General features: G+C 54.1%; 3 protein-coding genes across 3 annotated transcripts; 1 reads left to right on the forward strand and 2 right to left on the reverse strand.

The window, feature by feature from the left end:
- Positions 1-116: 116 nt before the first annotated feature.
- Positions 117-1,934, reverse strand: COCSUDRAFT_53546 (hypothetical protein). Its single transcript, XM_005647694.1, has 2 exons — positions 1,682-1,934; positions 117-1,202 (listed from the first exon to the last, which is right to left on the reverse strand). The coding sequence occupies exons 1-2, from the start codon at positions 1,849-1,851 to the stop codon at positions 1,139-1,141; spliced, it is 234 nt and encodes a 77-aa protein (XP_005647751.1). The 5' UTR covers positions 1,852-1,934; the 3' UTR covers positions 117-1,138.
- A 1,361-nt stretch (positions 1,935-3,295) lies between these two features.
- On the forward strand, positions 3,296-3,979 carry COCSUDRAFT_9606 (hypothetical protein; the record flags this gene model as incomplete). The annotated part of the gene is made up of 4 exons (XM_005647695.1): positions 3,296-3,340; positions 3,477-3,548; positions 3,683-3,832; positions 3,938-3,979. Coding segments are annotated over 4 exons (309 nt in total), but the record flags the coding sequence as incomplete, so codon positions are not given.
- Positions 3,980-5,826: 1,847 nt separating this feature from the next.
- On the reverse strand, positions 5,827-10,136 carry COCSUDRAFT_15811 (kinase-like protein; the record flags this gene model as incomplete). The annotated part of the gene is made up of 9 exons (XM_005647696.1): positions 5,827-5,946; positions 6,260-6,376; positions 6,713-6,829; positions 7,178-7,346; positions 8,163-8,339; positions 8,626-8,813; positions 9,067-9,200; positions 9,530-9,657; positions 10,015-10,136. The coding sequence occupies 9 exons, from the start codon at positions 10,134-10,136 to the stop codon at positions 5,827-5,829; spliced, it is 1,272 nt and encodes a 423-aa protein (XP_005647753.1).
- Positions 10,137-20,863: the final 10,727 nt, after the last annotated feature.

The following is a 20,863-nucleotide window of genomic DNA, read 5'->3' on the forward strand; positions in this document are numbered from 1 at the left end:
AAGAAATCTGCATGGGCAGGCCATGGCCAATGGGGTGCCCAATGGGCAGTGTTGAGTGGGCACTTCAAAACCAAAGTGAGCTCTGTCCTCTGGGATACTTGCAATGTTTTCCCATGCATCCCCTGTTAATTTACATCATTCAAGGCCCCTTCCCTAGATGGACACATGGGCTTCTCGTGAGCTTTAAGAAAATTATACTGTACATCGCCCGCTTTCTTCCCAGCGGCAGCCGGCATATATGATATATTGCCTGCGCATGCGTGCACTGCAGCTGCAGAGAACAATTGGCATTATGCCAATTGACTGCCTAGCAGGCAGAGCTGCTGACCACTACTATTCACATCCATGACACATGTACCGCATGTACTTCTCGGCAAGAACTGATGTCCCTGATGTGTCCTTGCACACGAACAAGCTCAAATTTCAACACGCATCCATGAGTCCTGAAGAGCAAGCTTGAGTCCGCACACCTCTGACTCACACCATCTCATACCAACTCTTTAACCCCCCTTCCTGCGCATTTCCAAGACACTTATTGTCTGTCTTCACCAGTTAGCAAAACTCCATTCAGAGTGATGATCTCAGCATCTTCTACCATGCAATATGTTGTACAGGCACATTTGGAGTGCTATTGAAACAGGTACATCAGTCTCTGGTCCCAAATTATCTGGAATTGCCCTGTGTAGCAATTTTTTGCTGTTCACTGCACGACTTGCATTCACGAGCCAAAGACAAACAGTGCTCAATTCTGCCTTGAAACAAGTTCATCCTTGGAGCCTCTTAGAACCTTCTTCATATGCGAGGTATTGTTGTAGGTAATTGGCCCCGGCTGGCGGGGGGCGATACAAATACTGAGCACCGTGCCCACGGTTGATTGGGTCTTGCTTGGATCTGGCGAGTCCAACAAGGGTAGGATTGTGGCAGCCTTTAGTTGCAGCTTGTCTGCAGGACGCACCTTGCCTCTTGGCAGGAAAAGCGTGTAATAATAATAATAATAATAATTGGTGCCAGCCAAGTAATCAGATTGACCCGGAGAGCGGGATGCGGTCAAAGTCGATGTTTTCGATGTAGTGGACGGTGTCAGAGAGGTGCTCTCGAAGGCAGTTCAGCTCGGCCCTGCTGTCCACAGTCACTGAGATCATTCGCAGCTTGAGGCTGTGCACCTCTGCTCCCAGCAGCGTCCCCATGTGCTCTGGCAGCTCCTGCATTGCAATAGTCACCATCCACTCAGTAACCATGGCCTTATGAATGCGCAGCAGCGGCAAGGTCCTCTGGAGGTTGAGAGCCCCTGCACTTGCACTTGTTCGTGCTGCGCTTGCAAGCGGAGAAAGAACGCCAAGTGGGTTCCGCGGAATGGATTCGGGGGTTCTGTTTCTCCTTCCCCTCATGGTACTAGTTAATATTCCTGATCACTAACAGTACTCCTGGACACTGATAAGGATTGCAGCCTGAGGTGGACTGATTCTTGCATGCGATGCACCCTGTTACATATCAGCACAATAAGACCCATTCACAAGCGAGGGAAGGCTGGAGGGGAGTTGATTGCGAGGTTCCTGTGATACACTTAGCCCTGTGGGCTGAAAGAAGCTTGTAAAAGTAATGATAACCCAGTTCAGGTGCGAAGACTCATGTTTTTTGTGGCTGTAAAGAGGGGCGGAAGCAGTAGGAATTAGAGCAGCACCTCATGGGCAGGATCCCAGTCAACCCTGGCTGAGGGAGTTGTGAAAGAGACAGGCCGTGTGGTCCCTTTGAAGCGCTGGCGCTGGCCGTCCTGCACCCTCCCTGACAGCTCATTGCAAATAACAACCACCTGTGTCCGAAAACAAAAGGTTTAAGTGTTGATCTCTCCATCACATGACAGGTTGAGCACTCGATTTGTGTGGTCGATCAGATGGCTGGGCAAATTCCTTGGCTGTGCCCTGGTGTGATCTGTGCATGCTCACCTGGCCAACTGTGGTTCCTGGGCGAAGGTGCAGGAAGAGGGTGCGGCCTGCCACATCAGCATCGGAGCCCTGCAGCCATCCATGGCGCCTGAGTCATGGTCTGAGTCATTGTTTCCTGCTGAACTGTTGAAGAAATGCAAAACTGTGCAGAACGTGATGGCTTAGCTGTCAGATGTTCATGTGAACATCAGGGGGATGAAAGGCTCACCAGGTAGATCACAGCATGCTCATTCACATGGTACTCCGGCACTGACTGCCTTGCAGACTCCTGCGCATAAGGCATCTTGCTTCATGCCCGGGCAATGATTCTGTCGTCTGCACTGTTCGTTAAAAATGTTTAAACCTTGTTTGGATGCGCCATCCTTCACACCTGGACGAGGATTGCCCTGGGCTGTACGGTGGAACTCTGTTTTGGTAGTGTCCTTGGGTATGCCAGTGCCCACACTCCGCTTGGTCCGACAATGACATTTTTCGACGAAGTTTGCAACACACCCTGCAACATCAGGCAATATTTGTCGGTCGAACGTGTTTACCGTAGCTCTGCGCGACCTGCTTCTCATGCCTCCATGAGGTTTTCAAGTCACAGAAACAGTAGCGACGAAAGCCCGAGCTGCTCGATTTATGTTTGATATTTGCCGTTGGGTCAATTCTTTTGTAACTTCATGGGTTTTTCTGCAACTAAATAGAGAATAGCACGAGGGCTGTAAGGAGACCTCCTCACTTACCCGACGCCTGAGGCTGTGATGGGTCTTCAACGTGCCATGAGAGATGATAGAACGACTGCTGCATACAATGAGCGCCATATTGAGTACTTATTCCTGGCAATGAGCTTTGTCGCAAACTAACGCTTCGGAGGAAAGCAGTACGGACAGTTACAAGGACAAAGGGGCCGACGATGCAGTGCCAGCAAGGAATGCTGAGACAACAGCACTGGTTTAGAAAGAGACCTCAAGCTCCGCAAGATATCTTTGAAGACAGATCGCGGACAAGATGCCTTCTTCCCTAGTTCCAAGATTCTAAGGGACTCTAAACTAATAGAAACTTGGTTCGTAATTTAAAGGCCCTTGGCCCCTGAAATGTCTAGGCAGTGAGTGCTTGCAAAAGGTGGCATTTCATGTACATTCGCTGGATACAGGTATCAGGAATATCTCGCACAGGTCCTCATCGGCTCTGATCAGGCGGAAAGCTGCGGGTCGCATCCTTCGATCTACAACCAAATATGATTTACTGAGGAGTTAATGATGGCCTTTGATAGGTAGATCAATACAGTGAATTAAAGCCTCATAGCAAGAAAGTGTCAGACTTGGTACTTGGCACGCGCACCATCCATCGCACTCTGAGCCCAGGTCAGAATGGGCAATGTTTTCGCTTCTTCAAAACACCCAAAGTGCGATTCTGTCCCAATACATGCAATCTCCAAAAATTTCGTTAGTACATGTGCTGACGAATGTAACGGGCTCCTGCCGACTTTTGCATTGCGTCAAAGGTGCTTTTTATGTGTTGATCTCTGTTGTCATGGGGTGCAGGCAAAAGATCACCGACACTGATAGGGCTGTGCTGAAGTTGAAAACGCAGCGACGCCAGCTCAATGCCCAGCGGACACGGGTAGGCCAGGCGCAAAGACACATACCTGCGTTTATTTACAAGTTGGAATCGCCCATCCATGCTCAAGTATTCCTGCTGTACAACTGTCAATCACCTGGCATAGTATCGTTAACATAAATTCTTGGGCGTGGCAGGTCGAGAGCTTGATAGCCAGAGAGATTGAGGTGGCTAAGGAGCTCATTGCAGCCAAGAAGAGAGAACGGGCGCTCCTGGCCCTCAAAAAGAAGAGGCTCAGAGAGGGCCAGCTCGAACAGATCGATGCCTACCTCCTCAACGTGGAGCAGGTTGGCATCTGCTGATTGTCTCAAGCCGTGACCCCCCGGGACCGTATGAAGGTGCAGGAGTCATATTGGCACATGCCTGAAACTACACCATTCCACCTTGTGCAGGTGCTTGCAAACATTGAGAGTGCGCAGCGACAGAACAGGCTGTATGACGCGTTGAAGCAGGGCAACACTGCACTCGCAGCGTTGCAGCAGGTGAGCTCTCTTTTAGTTCCTGCTGCCAAGTACAATGCCCTAATTAGCACGTATGAGCAGTTTGCACAATGTCGCTCATTTCCTTGTCATGTTGTGGGAGCCAGAACTCCCATTGCATGCTCGGCAACCTTTTGACAAGGATATATATCGAGTCAGCCATCATTTCTCCGCTTCTCGATTAAAGGCAGAGGGTGAACCTGCTCCTGCTGGCGCAAGGCAGCTACCTTGTTGGGTGTCTCGCCGCATGCCATGTCAGGATGTCCAGGGTCATACAGAGCAGCACATGCACAGATACAATCATCGCCCCGCTGCACGCGCCAAGATGGGTGGTCCTTATATTTCAGATGCCGTTCCGAGCCATACTGTATTTGTGTGCGGCAGGAGGTATCACTGGAGGAAGTGGAGCGGTTGACAGAGGACTCAGCGGAGGCGAAGGAGTATGAGGAGCGAGTGAGGGCGCTGCTGGGAGAGGCGCTGACAGCGGAGGACGATGCGGCCGTGCTGCAGGAGCTGTCGCGGCTGGAGGCCGCCGAGGCGGCCGAGGACGCTGCGCGCCTGCCCGAAGTGCCCAAGGTGGGCAGCGCTGACTTAGCGCTGACTGGATTTTGTCCCTGGATGTCGTCCCTGGATGTCTTGCTGTGGGTATGGGCAGCCGGCTGCTTGCCAGCGCTTGTGCAAACGAGCCATCAGATGACCCCGAAGGATTGAAACAAAACTTGCAATTTATTCATAATCCGCCAGGGTCTTCTGATGGCTTGTTTGGCTGACTGTCCTTGCCTGGGCAGAAACAATAATATTGGTTGTGGGTTAGTAATAGCTGGCAAGAACCGAGACGACCGGAAAGCAATAATACACGTGTTGCTTGACGTACCTGGTCCTTAGGATTGGAAAATGCGTGATAATAATAATGATGCCAAATGCTATGTGGTGTTCAGGTGGAGCCAGTCACGCCAGAGGCACCAGAGCTCACAGCAGAGGAGAAGGCACAGCTGGCAGAGCTGCCAGAAGTGCCCAAGACCAGACCAGAGCCCAGCCAGCTGCAGGAAAGGGCGGCCAAGGCCCAGAAGCAGGCTGCTGTGGAGGAGCCGCTCACAGCATGATAATTGTGCGCTGATATCTCTGCAGGAAGTCCTGGCAGAACTGCTGGTTGTTGAACAAAGTTGGGCACAACATCTTGTACATGTTAGATTGGATGCAGCGGAGTTTTTGGTCTGCATGCACCCACACAGCACGCATGAGATCTTTCAGATTGTTTCTGTATAAACGCATGCGTGTACTTTACAGTAGTTGAATGGGTGAGGAGCAGCTTTCTCTTTAAGAATGAACTTGTGCATAGCAAATGATGTGCATGCCAAGAGGGATATCAACCCATCGATGACGACTTTGACGCATCGTTACAACATATGTATAAGAGCGCATGAAGTATGGCTACATTGAAGCCAGCGTGCAAGCCAGCTTCAGATCTGGCCGTATTCTTACTGGCGAGGTCAAAGCAGAACATATCTTCTCTTTGTGTACATTCGAACTTTGAGCAATTCCCACTATTGGCACACAATTGTTGTTTGCAGAGGTTCATGCTACTCTTCTAATGTAATGCTCATGATCGATCATTAAAGCAAAAGTTATATATCCAGGCAAGCTCTTGCCCGCAGAATCTCCCTCCATCATGCAAAATCTGCAAATTCAGCTTAAGCACCTAAGCATACTTTCTGTAAACAGATGAACATCCATTGAACAGGCAATGGTCAAGATAATTAGAGAAAGGGAATGCGGACTATGGTCTAGGCGACTCTATTCATTTACAGCCACGAGCGCCAGCCGACCCAGGTGCGGCCCAGGATGCTGCCATCTGTCGCCTGGTCCAGAAGGCAGTCTGCCTGCTCCTCAGGGGTCAGCACTGTCCCGCCGCCGTTCCCTCCCTTGATCTGCGCCCTGCTGTTCACTCGCGCGTCGCCCTTCACAACAGCCTGCACATGACACAAAGTTTCGTCACCTGCTGAGTCAGTGCTAATTTACTGCTGCTCAATATCATGTCATGCACTGCAATTTGCTACTGCAGTCAAAGAGGAGCAGTATCAGCAGCAGAGCCAGAAGATAGCTCTGGATGCACACAAGAAAGTAACAGCAAGATAAATCACTGCTATTCACCGCTGCCCACTCACTTCCAATCTTTGCAAGTGTGCTGCCACATTCAAAGGGCAACAGCAGCAGCAGTAGCGGGGCCAGCAAGACAGCTGAGAGAGTGGGTACCTGGAGCGCAGCCCAGTGCTTGGTGGCGGAGTGCTTGGGTGTCAGCTCGGCAATGAGGATGGCGGAGGGATGCCTGCCCTCGAGTTTGTGCCAAGCATTCTGCACCTGCGCATCCAGACAATCACACCGAATCATGTCACGTACAGTGTGGTGTCCTGCATTTGACAAATCGCCCTTTTGGGCCCCTGTATGCCCTATTAACACAGGCAGTATTTTCCAAAACTGGAGTACATCAAATAAAACAGGCATCTGGTGTCCCGCTTCTGTCCGGCTGATCATTTGTCATCGGCAATGAAGACACTGACAGAGGGCGAGCTGTGGATGCTGCTACGGCTCGGTCTATCAAAGCAGGCATGAACGCATGCAAAGATGTTTGATTTTCTTCTCTTTTCCTCACCGCAGTGGGGGTACGGGGTGAGTTACCTTGAGAGCTACGTGGGTGTCTTCGTCGGGTGGTGGCTCACCACCTCGCGCGCGGAAGCTGGCCCGCAGCAGCCGCGCCTCCCTCTGCCAGTCCGCCAGCGGCTCCCGCAGGAACACGCCCAGAATGCCCTGCGCAGCCACTAGTCCATCAGACCTTTCACTCACCGCCCATGCTCCCCTGCGCGCTTCCTGAGTCCTGGCACTTTTGGAACATCACTCCGGCCTGAACAAGCACCGCGCAGCCAAATTTGCTGGCTGGTCTGCTTTGCCATGCGGGGAGCCACTTCAAAGCCTGCATGGCATGCGCACGGCACAATTGGGCCCTTGAGCGGGCTTCTGGCCGAATCAGCGAGGAACATGTGAATTTATTGAAGTCAGGAGGAGAAGGCTGGCGCGCCACGAGCACGCTGGAGCCGCATGGAACCACAGATGCAGAGGATTGCAAAAGAGATAACAAGAATTCCCAATTTAGGATACCTCGAGCACGCCGGAGCCGGAGCGCAGGGCGACGAGGCCGAGCGCGAGGGGCGCGCGCAGAAGTTCGCGCGCGTCGTGCGGCTGCAGCGCTCCGCGCATCTGCCGCGTCAGCCGGAACGGCATCAGCTCCGGGATGGGCAGCATCTGCGCGCCCGTGCCAAATGAGTACCTGCACATTGCACCGCACGTTGGACGAATGCTTGATATGATATCGCTTCCAAAAAGCTCTAAATATGCAGATATGCCCGCATGTGATTCAATGCTGTAAGTTTCATCAGTGCATGTGGGCATCCTTGGTCTAAAGCACCCAGCGACGCACATACAAATCTGACCTGCGCAGCGGCCGCCAGCTTGGCATCCGATTCACCACATTTGCATGGTGCTTCAGCCCTCTGACCAGGCAGGTGTGGTGAGGCAACGATGGCCAACCAGGCGGCTGCTGTTAGATCAGATTGGTGTGTCTCCCGGTGTGGGCCATGCATCAGTGCAATGGGTTGGCGTCCTGGCGATAGCTGGACAGAAGTTTAGAGTCTAATGCTGCGTGGTTGCTTGTTTGCACAGCACAGAGCACCTGCTGCCACGTCACAGACATGCCCAGGCCCACACAAACGCACCCCTGCAGCAATTGCTGTAGAGCAGGGTTTGCGACGCTGCAGGCCTTGGCATGTCTCTGATGTTTCAGCTGACTCAACCTGCCAATCTGCCTTTGGTGCCTACTTCTGATGGCTGCACAACGTGTGCATCACGCGACAGCTTGCAGTCTTGAGCTTGGCAGCAAGACGTTGCAAATGGTCTTTGGGCAAATAGGGCAGACCTGGGCCCCGGCCGGCGGGGGGCGGCTGCAGTCACACTTCTCTGGGCCTTGCTTGGATCCGGCAAGTATTGGGATATTGGCAGCCTTGACATGCGGCTTGTCTGCATTATGCGCAGACCTGGCCTCTGGCAGGAAAAGCATGTGCTAATTATAGGGCAGATGGGGGCGCACCCGAAGTCGATGGGCACGAGGGTGCCGGAGGCGCGGTGCAGCAGGAAGTTCTCGGTGTGGCGGTCGCCCGCCCCCGTGATGTACCCCGTCACTGACACCGCCGCCAGGCTGGCCGCAAAATTGGCGCGCATCGCCAGAAACTCCTCCGGGCCGCCCGCATTGCGTAGCAGCGCCTCCCTGCAAGATATATAATCAACTCGTGAGAGTCCAGCAAAGTTTTCAGATCCTTCTCCCTAAATTGGTATAGGTGTGCATGCTTAGAACTATCCATTTGCCTCATGCAACAAACATTCTTTAGACAAGCCCAATGCTTTTGCATTGCACCAGCCTAGAGGTACAGGTATGCATTTGGGCTACACTATTTCAGCTACATGTGCAGGACCAGAATACTCTTTTGCTGCACTGACAATAGTCCTTTTGACTTAGACAAGCTTGGGCTGAGGCAAGGGGAAAGAAGCGGCACCGGAGGGCGTCCCAGCGGATGTCAGACTCGGTGGCCTGCAGGCGTGCGGCCGCGTCGGCAGCGTCCGCGTGGAAGCTGGCCAGGTACTCGGCCACGCCGGGCTGCGCCGCCTCTCCAGCTCGCGGCGCTGGCCGCTTCGCCATCGCCCATATGGCCCCGCTGTGCTTCTCCCACGCCCTGCTGATCACCTGGCATGGCAGAATAGTCTGAAGAATAATTGCAAGCCGGTGCCTCGCTGACAAATGTGCTCATGTAAGGCAGAAAAAGCAGGTGTGGCAGAACCCTCCCATACTTCTTTCTCACTCGTCCCTGCCTGCTGTTGAGCCCAGTTCTGCAGCTTCAAGCATGCCTCTGACACCAGGCAAGACAAATGAACTGGATTGGCAGAGTGCGCAACAATATGTGAGGGGTATTTTTAGCAATGTGGTGGAGCTGGGGCACCTCGTCGCTGAGGAAGGTGCAGATGCTCTCCTTAAGCGGCTGGGTGCCAGGCACAAACTCCACAATGCCCAGGCTGCTGCTGATGGGCACCACATCGTAAGTGCGCACCTGCACGTCAATGTTCCAATACGTGACTGCTCCATTTGAAACAGTCGACATGCGTCCTTCTGCTTGACAGATCACGTAGCGTGACTTCTGCTGAACTTATGCAAATCAATTCAGGACTCCCAAGCAAGAGCCGCTGCTCAGTCACAGAGATGTCTGTCTTCGAAGTCTTGACATGATGAAGCTGACAGATCTTCAATGAACACACTGTTGACAGCCATCAGGAAAGGGTGGTCTCTCTCGTTCTGGCGTAGGGATCTAGGAGTAAATGGACACCAGAAGGACACAAGCTGGAGCCAAGCAAGGCAGACACAGGCTGTGGGTGGTGTTATTAATTTTAGGTCTTACGAGGGGCCACATGCCTGCAGCTGGTGGGCAGCTGCGCCCGGGTGGCGCGCCAAGAGGCCATTGCACACGTCCAGGATCTGCTCCATCCGCTCATCCGTGCGCACATCCTCGCCGCCCTTCACTATCCACCTGTACGTCCTGTTGTGCAGCAGCAGCCACACCTCGTTTTGGCTGCTCATGAGTCAAATATAAGTACCACGTTCTTTGGCTATTGTGCCCTGGGTTGTTGGAGAGTCCAACCTTTTGAGATGATGATCCAAGGGCTGGCTGGCTGCCTGTAAGCACTTCCCACAACCCAGGACACATTCCAAGCGGGTACAGACATAAAAGATGCCAGGTGGACAGTCGGCTTGACAGTGCAAACCTGCCTTATAGCGAGCATTCAAGCATCAGGATGCACAGCAGAAGCGCTAATTGTGCATGCTCATCCTTGAGAGCTGGCACAGAGGCAGGTTTCAGGTGATCTTAGAACAGCAGAAGCAGGCAGAGGCGCACTTGAAGTCGGAGCCGTAGATGGTGAGCTCCTTGGGGCGCTGCTTGGAGGAGAACACATTTACGGTCCTGCCAAAGCCCACGATGTGGACGTCTGGTGGCAGGTTCCCCTCCAGACCCCCCATGCTGGGCATCCATGGCACCAGCAGCTGCTCTCCATCTCCATTGCTCCCTGCGAGCACATCCCACGATTGCAGGTCACGCAGCAAGGAATTCACCAAGCATGCGCTGCAAACAGCCCCCCTTGCTCCCTGTCAACACATCCCCACGAGCCAGGTCTTTATGACAGCAATCTGACCACGTATGTACTTAAGCCTGGCTTTTGAGCACTTCCCTTCCTGCTCCCTATCTTCCTTTTGCAACCGACCTTCTGCCATAATGAAAGAGTGGAATGGAAGCAAGGAAGGAACCCTGCCCCTGTTGTGAACAAGTCTCAATAGGTTACTATTGAGAAGCAGCTCTGAAATGTTGAAAGGGAGCATTGGCGAGCGGTGGCAGCACCTGGAGAGTAGTTGGCCAGCCAGGGTGACAGCTTGGAGAGGTCACGCCTGCCGCCCAGATCACGCGTCATCTGGTTCAGCAGCTGCGCTATCTTCCGCGCCTCCCCATCAAACGACCTGCGCTCAGAATCATGTACCCACATGAGCTTATGCGGCATTGTAAGAAGTGCTGCTTTGGGTCTTTCTATCAACGACTAATGTTTGTTTGCCTATTCTGGACGTGTCTTGGTGAGCAAGAGACTGTGTACCAGTGCTCGTCTGTGGAATGTATATATTGGTGTGCCCCGCGCAAAATTCTCCTTGAGGCAAGCTCAATTTTAGTGCGGGCGTCTGAAGCCACCCTCTGGGCAGTGCCACCGAGCAGCATCACAGCAGCATTTGATTTTACATCTATGATACACATCATAGATAAATTATGGATGATGCAGGGGGGCACCTGGCGTCCAGCTTGGAGCCTTCGGGGCCGAACGCATCGCGGAAGATCTTGTCAGCCTTGGCCGCGGCGGCAGAGTTGTAGGTGGCGGCTGCCGGGCTGTTGCGCTCGGCTCTGCCCACCAGGTGGCGACCCACCATGTCTGGGTACACCTCCTCCCTGTAAAGCCGCACCGCCTCCGCCTGCGCCCGATCGCTGTTTATTAGACTTCTGAGCGTCCGCTGATGGCAGGATGGGCAGAAGCACTTTTATGTCTCTCACATGCCGCACCATGTTACACCATGAGCATCCTCGATGATCTTCTTCGGGTCAAACATCAGGCAGCATCAGAGAATGATTCTTTCTCAGCAGGGAATATCTGCATCCTGGGTGTCCAGCTTGCGTCAGTGATGTTGCATCTGCCTCTCTCCATATCAGTCGCCACTCCCTTACAGGACAACAGCACTGTGATGGACAGAAGGCCAGACTTTGCCAAAAGCTGGCCAAAATGCGTCCCAATCAGGCCGAGCCCGCATCCCAAGAGAAAGATTGCGTGCCCCTTCCTTGCTGTTGGCGTGCAACCCATGCACAGGTCTCTATTCCCTTTCATGAGAGAGACAATGTCATGCAAAGGACGCCCCTACCTTGTGGTTGGCATGCAGCAGGCGCTCGAGCTGGGCGGACCAGGCTTGCCAGCGCTGCGCGGGGTAGCTCATGTCGTTGAGGGCGGCCGCCCACCGCTCCAGCAGCGGGCAGGCCATCAGCGGCTCCAGCTCGGCCGCGCGCGCGGCGCCCTCCGGCCCGTAGTGCTGCGCGCTCAGCCGGAACGCAAAGTACAGCCGCTGCTTGTGCTCGCGCACCAGCTCCTGCAGACAGGCTTATCAGATTAAATGGATTCTTGCTGGTCGTAGCTGAATCCGCAGTCGAGTCTCACCTAATACTCAGACAGAAAGTAATGACATAGTGACATGGTGAGTGGCAGATGTGCTCCGGTAAGGACATAGGGAGCGGCAGTAGTACTCCGTCCAAGATTGAACACCAGCAAGGCTAAGGCCACATGCATGCCACTGTCTGCTCAGCAGAGTAACCCTGAACTCTGAAGCCTAAAACCACAATAGGGTGTGCCGGACCTTGAGGGTGGGCAGCAGGGCGGCGCCTTCGGGCAGGCTGAGCAGCGAAAGCATCTGGGCGGCCCAGGGCAGCAGCGCCTGAGAGGGAACTCCACCCCACCCGGCATTCCAGGCCTCGCGGGCGTCAGCGCTGTCCCCCATCACCGACAGCAGCCGCGGCACCGACAGCCGCGCCTCCGCGCCTGCATCGCACGCCCAGCTCTTCTCAAATACAGCAGACATGTCATAGTGAATTTGGGTGCCCTAGTAGCCGATTACATACTATTGACAGGATGATGGGTGGCTGTCTTGCATGTGCCTGCATGGCCACCACAATGCGTCCTTAAAGGGGGCGATTTTAAGAACGGCCCTACTTTGGCGCTCGCACAGGATTTTCGGTGTGCATTCATTCCTCTGGTGTAACTTGAGCGGTGGGCCCCTCAGAAGTTGATTGAGATGCGAGTGAGTGAATGTGGCATACACAATTGGGGACCCACGACCAGCAAGGAGTAACCTGTCGGGCAGTGTGGTGGCCCCATCCATAGCTCCTCAATCTGATGAAGGCATCTAGGGGGCAGAGCAGCATCAACAGCGCATGAGTATGAGCTGATAGCCATTTGGACTGCTGCATTTGCATGTAGAGGTGTTGATGCACATTGTCTGTGAAGGTGCTCACCTGCGGATCCGCCAGTGCGCAGCGCTTGCAGCACGCTGCGAATCATGGCGCCAGCCAGGTCACCTCCCAGAGCGCCCTTCAGCGATCCGCTGCTCTTCCCCAGGGGTGTTCCCTCTTCTGCTTCCTGCATTCCATTCCATCCCCACCATGTCAACTCGCCATGAGAAGTCGGAAAGCCACTCTTCAGAGGATTTGCTGTATCTCATCGCAGCACAAGAGCCAACAATTGCCCCATTGTGCACCAAATATGTTTCGGGGTCTCTGTGAACAGGCAAGTTATGTGCCTTGATGCATGGTGCAGCCCAAACAGAGACAAATCTCATGTCAACATTTGCAGGAGATACTTGCTTTGACAGGGAGCAGGGGCAGCTGGATTTTACCTTGAGCAGGCTATCACACATGTTGGCCAGGCGCAGAGCCGCAGTGCCGGCCTCGTCAGCAGACTGGCTGCCCGCCTCGTCAGCAGCTGACTGATACAGCTTTATCGCTCTGCTCAAGGCCTGCACGACAGCAGCAATACCCCTCAGCAAACCTCAACGAAACTTGCTTGAAAGTGCCTATCATTGGCAGGTACCTAGGACTCTTGGACTCCCCAACACAAAGCAACGAGCAATAGAAGAGATGCCGGATTGCACTGTAATCTCGCTCAGTGCATGCTTATCTTCTCAATGGAAACACCTTGGGGTCGCTCGGGGCGAGAGCTCTCTGTGCATCGCCTTCAAGGATGGCTCTCCTGGTGCTGCCCTCAGCAGTGCCGATCTGCTTCAGCTCTTGCAAGCTGTCTCCCAAGCGTGCCTTTATGACAGAGCTGGTTGGGTCTGTAGCTGCCTGTCACACAGAAAAACTCATGAACCAGGCTAGACATCCTGAATCCAAGAAGGGCCCACTACCATATTCTCTACATTTGTATTTCTGCCCCTTGTGCTCTGGATCACTTTGATTGTAACATTGAAATATCATTAGTGTTACATCAGCTCTGCCCTTGTGTTCTCATCTGTGTTACAATACCTCTAAAATCTCTCTTGTGTTACAGTGTGGCCCCCTTGTGTTTTCCCCTATGTAACAAGACTTCCAAAAAAGCTGTCTTTGTGGTTTCCCTTGTGTTACCTTTGCCTCTTCCCTTGTGTTTCATATCGCCTGCCTTGGGTCCTTGTGTTCTCCCCTGTGTTTCATCTGTATGTTTTCGCCGTTGCCTTGTGGTTAATCTGGTCACAAAGCGACTGAAGAACGGCTCTGCAAACCGTTGTACATTCCCTTCATGACCATTCGTGGCCCAACAAGACCCATCTCGAGAGCACTTGCAACTCTTGCATCATTTGTCCAGAAACGCCTGCACTTTGTCCGGAGGCCGGCCTGTGAAGAGCAGATTACTCTAGACCAATAATGCAGGAGTCCTCCAGTGCTTAGATTCAAACACGGCCCACACAGCTGCTTTGAGCTCAGCACATGTCGCACCTGGGCCAGCAGCAGCCGCAGCTTTGCCTCGGCGGTGGCGGCGGCCGCCGATGCGCCAGCGCTCGATGCAAATTGGTGCAGGATCTCCTGCGCTGTGTCCAGAAAGCCCTGCCGCTCCAGCGCTGCTGCGCCCCCCAGTGCCATGTCAGCGCGCAGCTGAGTCACCGCCTGCGCGTCAGCAGACCCCAGCCGACCAATTAAAGGACATCCGTGTCATTGAGTAAGCACAGACAGGCCGATGGTCGCGTCAAAACCTTTTCCTGCAAGCCGACATATGTACATGCGAGGAGGTCACATGTTGGAATACCAGCGCATCAATTCTTGGCAGGTGCTATGCAGGCTTGCAGAACAGGGGGGACACAATATTGTGCTGAATGCACAGCTCATTGGCATGGCAGATTGATGAGTGCAGAAACCTCGTAAGGCAGGGCTGCTGTCTTGGCGGCCTCCCTGGAGAGCGCCTGCAGCAGGAGATCGCGCGAGCTGATGACACTGAGGCATGCGTCCGCGCTCGGCTGCTGCGCCGACGGCCAGCGTTCCTTCCAGCGATTACCTAATGCTGACAGCGCCGACATGCTGATGCCGGATGAGTCAGCACCCCTTGACCTCAGCACCTCCAGAGCTTCCTGCAATGGCAGCATCAGAGCAACGTGTCAGTTTGCATCATGCCTTACCGAGGGGCCCTTGTCTGCAGCCCCTCCGACTTCCCTGTATTTCCAGGCGGTAGCGCAACAGAACACTATCTATCTCAGCTGGCATGCTTCAGGGAAGCTGTTGTCTGCAGAAATGTGGGAACTGTACACATGTCAGTCAAGGAACCATTTGGACCTCAACAATGTCAAACTAATTCACATTAGAAGTTCACACAGAATCTGCACTAGGATATGGTGCGCCAAATAACGCAGCACCAAAACAATGATGAGCATGTAAGTACCTCCAGCTCGGACAGAGGCTGCAGGGAGGCGAGGGCGTCAAAGCGGCGCCCGCGGTTGAGCGGGTGCAGCTGCGACCACTGCCCCCGAAACTGCTGCCACGCCGCATCCGTCGCGGCCCGGCACCTGCACAACAAACATTCAAAGAGACAGCTTACTAAAGAAATCCAAAAATGCTGCATGGATACTGCCATAAGTCCTAGAGTACATAATTCAGCTTACAACTGCCTTGTTGACCCTTGACATGAAAGCGACTCATTTTCAAGTGCGATTTGAACAGTACGGTCTCCATGTGGTTCAAAATAATGAGCAGTGATTGACATGGGCATGAAAGAGGAGCACCTGTCCCACTCAAGGGAGTGGGCAGCCTCGAGTGCCAGCTCAACGCCAGTGTCCTGCTGCAGCAAGCGCATGCGATTCCCGTCGACCGCCGCGCCGCGCAAGAATTCCTGCAGCCGGCTGCGCTCGCTGCTCTGGAACAGGCAGCTCCTCACAAACGACCTGTGCCAATAGAACTCATGGAGTACAAATCATACATTCTGTCATTCAGAAATCTGTGAGTTGTGCATCCTGCTACCTCTCGAAGGGCCAAGAAAGGGAGCTCCTCACAAACGACCTGTCCTTGTTCCTGCTATGGGCTTCACAGCGCAAGCATGGGTCCTTTGTTCTGCTTGTTTGTGCTCTGGGCAGAGAGAAATGCACCAACAAATAGATGCAGCCAGAAACGGCAGGGTGCACCCCAATTCAGAAGCCAATTCTGATCGCAGACTGCAGTTTTTATGTGCTCACTGGGTGACAGTGTGAAAAAAACACCCATGCGAAGCTCTGTGAAGCTGCGTGAAGCTTAATACAAGCAGGCATTTAGGGTGCAACAGCATGCACCTGAGGTATTTGGGGCCATTCCAGTTGTCCGTGGTCAGGAAGAGGCGTGAGTCATCCGGTTCCGTGACAACTCCCTCGCTGCCGCCATCTGCGTCTGCGGCTGCTTCGGAAGTTTCCAAGTCAATCACCTCCAGTACCTTGCTCCAGTCGCCCATTTCCTCCATGCACCTGATGGCATCAGCAGCGCGTCAGGACCCTCAGAACCCCCTACTTGGTATTACCAGCCGCTTATAAATTTAAGGCAATATCCGCTCCCTGGGGGCCTATGTTTTACTTCTCCTAGGGAAGTCCCCTCGGCAACCCAGAAGCTGCACAAGGCGCAGTGCCCGAAATCTAAAAAATGATGTAACGCTCCACATTGAGAAGACGGCAGGTCCGACATAGAGGAAAGAAACCCCCCGCCACCAGAGAGCGGAATTGTGCGTCGCATGCACTCCCAGAACATCTTATCTTCCCAGAAAACGTGGCAGGCAGAGAACACACACGGCTATCAGGGGACAGCAGGATGATCAAAACAGAACACGTGCCACACCTGGACCGCTCATGGAACCACATGTCCTCTTCATCCTTGCTGGGCTCCTGGCCGCCCAGCAGCTTGGCAGCTGTCAGCTCTACACCTTCCACATCCATCGCCGCCTCCTCGCCATCCTCGGAGCCCACTGCTCGCATGAGCGCCTCAAACAACGTGTATGCTGTCAGCGTCCGCCGAGCCGCCATTGCCTCCAGCGCCTCTCGCGTGCCGGGACACCTGCACGAGTACCACAAGCTTGTGAGTCTCCCATCTGAAACCTGCATCCAAGAAACAAACAGCGCCTTTGAGCACAGACTAGAGCATTGCTGAGTTGGGCGCCCCATGCGCCATTATGCACAAAACTGAATTGCATTGCATATCTTTGATTGGTCTTCCTCAATCAATAAAGAGGCGGAAGAGATCACATTGCCCCTGTCTGCAGGGCCTGCAAAGCTTGCACGAAAGCTGTTCTGTCGGAGGCATGCAGGTCCTCAGAAGATACCGGATAGCCTACACATGCTTTCCCTTTGATAACACCCGCCGCGCAAGGAACATGCCGAGATAGCCAACATAGATGCTGTCGCACCTAGCGATCCGGGTGGCATAGGCGACATGTGCCAAGTGGTGTTCGCCCAGCTGCATGTACACGTCAGCAAGGGCGGCCCAGGAGGTCTCGTCGGCTGGCGGCGACGGCTCCGATGCCGGCGCGGCCGTCTCAGTGCGCCTGCGCTTCGAGGACTGCTGATCGTCCGCTGGCCGCTGGCCCTTCTTGCCGTACAGCATTGCCTCCTCGATCTACAAAACAGAGACACATGATTGAATGCCCTTGAGGACGCGCAGTTGAATCTGCTAGCACTTCTGCTATAAGTAACGCCAGAACTTTCCTCCATAGACGCATGAAGCTGGTGATTAGAAATCCGCGTAATTTTTCCAGCACACCAAGATACTCACGTAAAAGAGGCACAATATGGCAGAAGTGGTGCCTGAGCATATTGGTGCGCTGGAAGCGAGGGCATTAAAAAAAACACACATACGCTCGTACAACCATCTTCTACTCTCTTCCTTCCTATAGGATGCAGGCGGTCCAAATCACAGCTGGGTCTAGGAGGGTCTCGCGAGAAGCAAGCAGCAAAGCAGATGGCAAGAGAGCGCACCGCCAGAGCGCCGGCTTGGAGGCTGCCAGATGCGGTGGAGGCCTCGGCAACAATCACGGCATCCACGGTACCGCCGCGGTCCTCAATGGCGAGCCGCTGAAGCGCGCCGACATACGCGGCCGAGCGGGGCTTGCGCTCAAACGCGAGCGCCAGCGCCTTTCGCAGTCCCGGGACGGCGCCCGGCGCGGCCGTGCGCACCGCCTTGAACAGCGCCTGCACCGTCAGCTGCGCTGCCAGGCTGTCCCGGCTCGCCAGCACCCCTGCATGTATCCACAATTTTCCTCAATCACCCTGTAGTCCGCATGTGTTCCATACCCCTGTTAAAACGGAAGAAGTTCTACTTAATTACTGGCGGTGTGCCCAGTACAGCAGAGAAATTGCTGCCCTTGAGACACAGCCACAGAAAGCCAAACCCGTGGCACGGAAGGGTGACAACATACGTTGCACAGCAACTCTTTGCAGCTGTGCACGCAGGACCTACAAGCTGTATTGATCCTGTTCAGTGAGCGCACGTTGCCCCTCGGAAGCCATGCCCTGACGTGTGGGAGACTATCCAATTACTTGGGTGCCAGGAAGGGAAGAGGACACTTCATCAAGGGAGGCCAGGGCGCACCTAGGGGAGCAAGGAAGGCTGCAATAGAGACGCGCTGGACGTCGGGCAGCTCGCCGGTGCGGTACTTGCGCATGAGCGTGACCTTGTTCTCCCGCGCGGCCACCTCAGAGCGCTTCAGCTCGTTGCGCCGCCGCGCTATCGCCAGAAAGGCCGCGTTGTTGCCCCTCAGATTGCTCACTCGCCTGTGCACACCCAGCAAACTTTATGGGAAGGTGCACATCTGCTGCGAGTACTGGTGACGCTGCAGCCAAGAATGAAATGTAGATATGTTGTGTTATACACCAAAGGCATTGTCAAAGCGCAATCTGAGGGAATAGTAGCACACGCTGAACCCAGGCAGACAAAAATTGACTAGGACATTCGTAGAAAGACTTGAAGAGACGGCGACAAGTGTTCCCAAGCTCCAACATGCTCTTCATTCCGTCGCACCGTGCATGCCAGGAAAGCACGCAGGTTCAGGTTGTGAAACACAGCCACAGGTTTTGAGAGCTTCATGATTGCCTGTATACGGTGGTATCTGGGGAGAGACTGGAAGCTGCAGCGCTGCTGCCACCACCACGGGCTAATACGCCGCCGATGGCCAGGCTGCCGTCCATCGGTAGAGTGAGATTGAGGGACAGGGACGCCGTTGCGCCTTGTGTCGCCCTCACAAAGCCGGCCTGTCCCTGCAATCATGCAAGAAGGGTCTCAGGTGACCACCCAGTAGGGCGGACAGGGCAGGAGCAATCCAGGGGTGTGATGTGTGCGTATTAATGGTTTAGGGTATCATAACTACAGTCGCACAGGGAGCCAGCCACGGGCTTAATCATGGTCAAAGCTCATGAAGCGAGAAACTCTCACAATATAGAACTCCAGCTGTTTACTTCAGGCAGAATGTGTGAACCCCGCCTTCAAGGATTGATTGGAAGATGGAAGGCAGGTTGATTTAGATCCTGCCACAAACAGACAGCCAGCATCCCAGCTCATTGGAGAGAAACGCATCCTGAACTGAGGCTTCTTCCCAAGTGCTGGCATACATTAACTAGTAGGAGAAGATTAGTCCGGGCACTTGTGGTCCATGGTTGGGCCTTTTCAGCAGGTGGTCTTCGTACACAACCTTTGATTCAGAGTATCTATGCAGGCGGCAAAAGCTGCTGGTTGCATATCCCGCACCTGTGTCATCTGCATGGAGGCGCCACCGAGCCCCCCGCCAAAATCCTGGCTGGCCGCCTGCGAGGCAGCCGCCTCCCATGATGCCGAGAACAGCGGCGCGATGGCGAGTGTGGCCTTGCTCCAGGTGTCGATGGGGTACTCAACGAATTTGCACTCCGCCAGCTCAGCGTCGAACAAAGGCGCCTCGTAGCCCCGCGCGTCGGCCGCCGGCCGCAGCAGCAGCGCCGCCGCCGAGCCGGGCCACTGCTCCTCCAGCCGCTCTCCCTGCGGCACATGCATTTCTTTATTTGTAGGTTTTGTTCTGAGCTCTTTGAAGCTTATCGTTGGGGCAATCACAGGCATTAATATAAGCCCTAAACGATGACGAGAGGACGCAGCTCTCTGCACGCCCACTGCTGCTTCTGCTGTTTGCGCTCCACGGTGCAAGGCCGGCGCCCTGCAGCTGGAGTCTCAACAAACGCGCATCGTTGAAATATACACAAGGACAAGAAGAATACACAGAAAATTCCAAATCTTCCAGACATCCTCCAAACAGCTGCCCAACAGACCGAGGCTCCAGCCTTGGAGCACCTCTTTTTGTCTGATGCTGGGAAGAGTAGCAGTCTAAAGCATGCCGCGGCAAGCTTTGGAAGTTTTAATGTTATGTCTTGCTTTGTGGTAACAATGCATGTGTTAAAACATCCAGCAAACTTCTGCACTACACTGCTGATTAGGCAAGCCACAATTCTCGACCACACTCCTGATGGTGCAACAAACTACTCAGAAAGTGCTTCAAACGTACAGACAGGCTAATAGTACTCTCCGAAAACACCCATTGTGAGGCTCCCATACACGCACCCACGCGGAGGCGCAGTCGAGGCTGTCGGCCAATAGAATGCGCAGCCGCTCGTCCAGCGCCTGAGGCAGCGCGGAGTGCCAGAACGCCAGCGTATTGCCGCGCACCTCCGCATCTGCATCACCAAGCAGCGCCAGAAGCGCCGGCCGCAGCCGCGCCTGCAACGAAACAAATTTTAATAGAGTTCAATGCTTCAGCAATACTCCTTTCTCATGCGTCAGCATAATCTGATGGTGAGCTGCCACATGCAGGCTACAGTCTTCACTACATCCAGATGCATGGACAACTTTGGCAAGACTCCATTGTGATACGTGCAGACCTACCTGATGCTCAGCACAGGCATGATACGTGAAGCAAATCAGCTTCCAAGACTGCAGCTCTCTAAATGTCACAGCCTTGCTCAGACCTGACGCTGTGGTCTGTCAGCGTCAAGCACTTCTCAATGTTAGGAATGGTGCGAGGTGCGTCCCAAGAGCTTTGTTGGGGATGTGATCCCCATTGATAAATTTTCTAGAGAGAGGTGCGCACATGCATGGCTGGCCGGGTCTGCCAGGCGTCTCGCAGCAGCGTGAAGAAGTGCGAGCGCACGGTCCTGCTGGGGTGCTGCGTGAAGTCCGCCGC

This window comes from Coccomyxa subellipsoidea (assembly GCF_000258705.1).
Source record: "Coccomyxa subellipsoidea C-169, whole genome shotgun sequence".
NCBI lineage: Eukaryota > Viridiplantae > Chlorophyta > Trebouxiophyceae > Coccomyxaceae > Coccomyxa > Coccomyxa subellipsoidea.

What these genes read in the sequence shown, in the direction of transcription:
- COCSUDRAFT_53546 (XM_005647694.1), bottom strand. Translation starts at nt 1,851, where the DNA reads ATGGAGAGATCAACACTTAAACCTTTTGTTTTCGGACACAGGTGGTTG. An exon ending in ACTGGGATCCTGCCCATGAG is followed by an intron (nt 1,203 to 1,681) that starts GTGCTGCTCTAA and finishes ATTGCAATGCAG; the next exon opens with GAGCTGCCAGAGCACATGGG.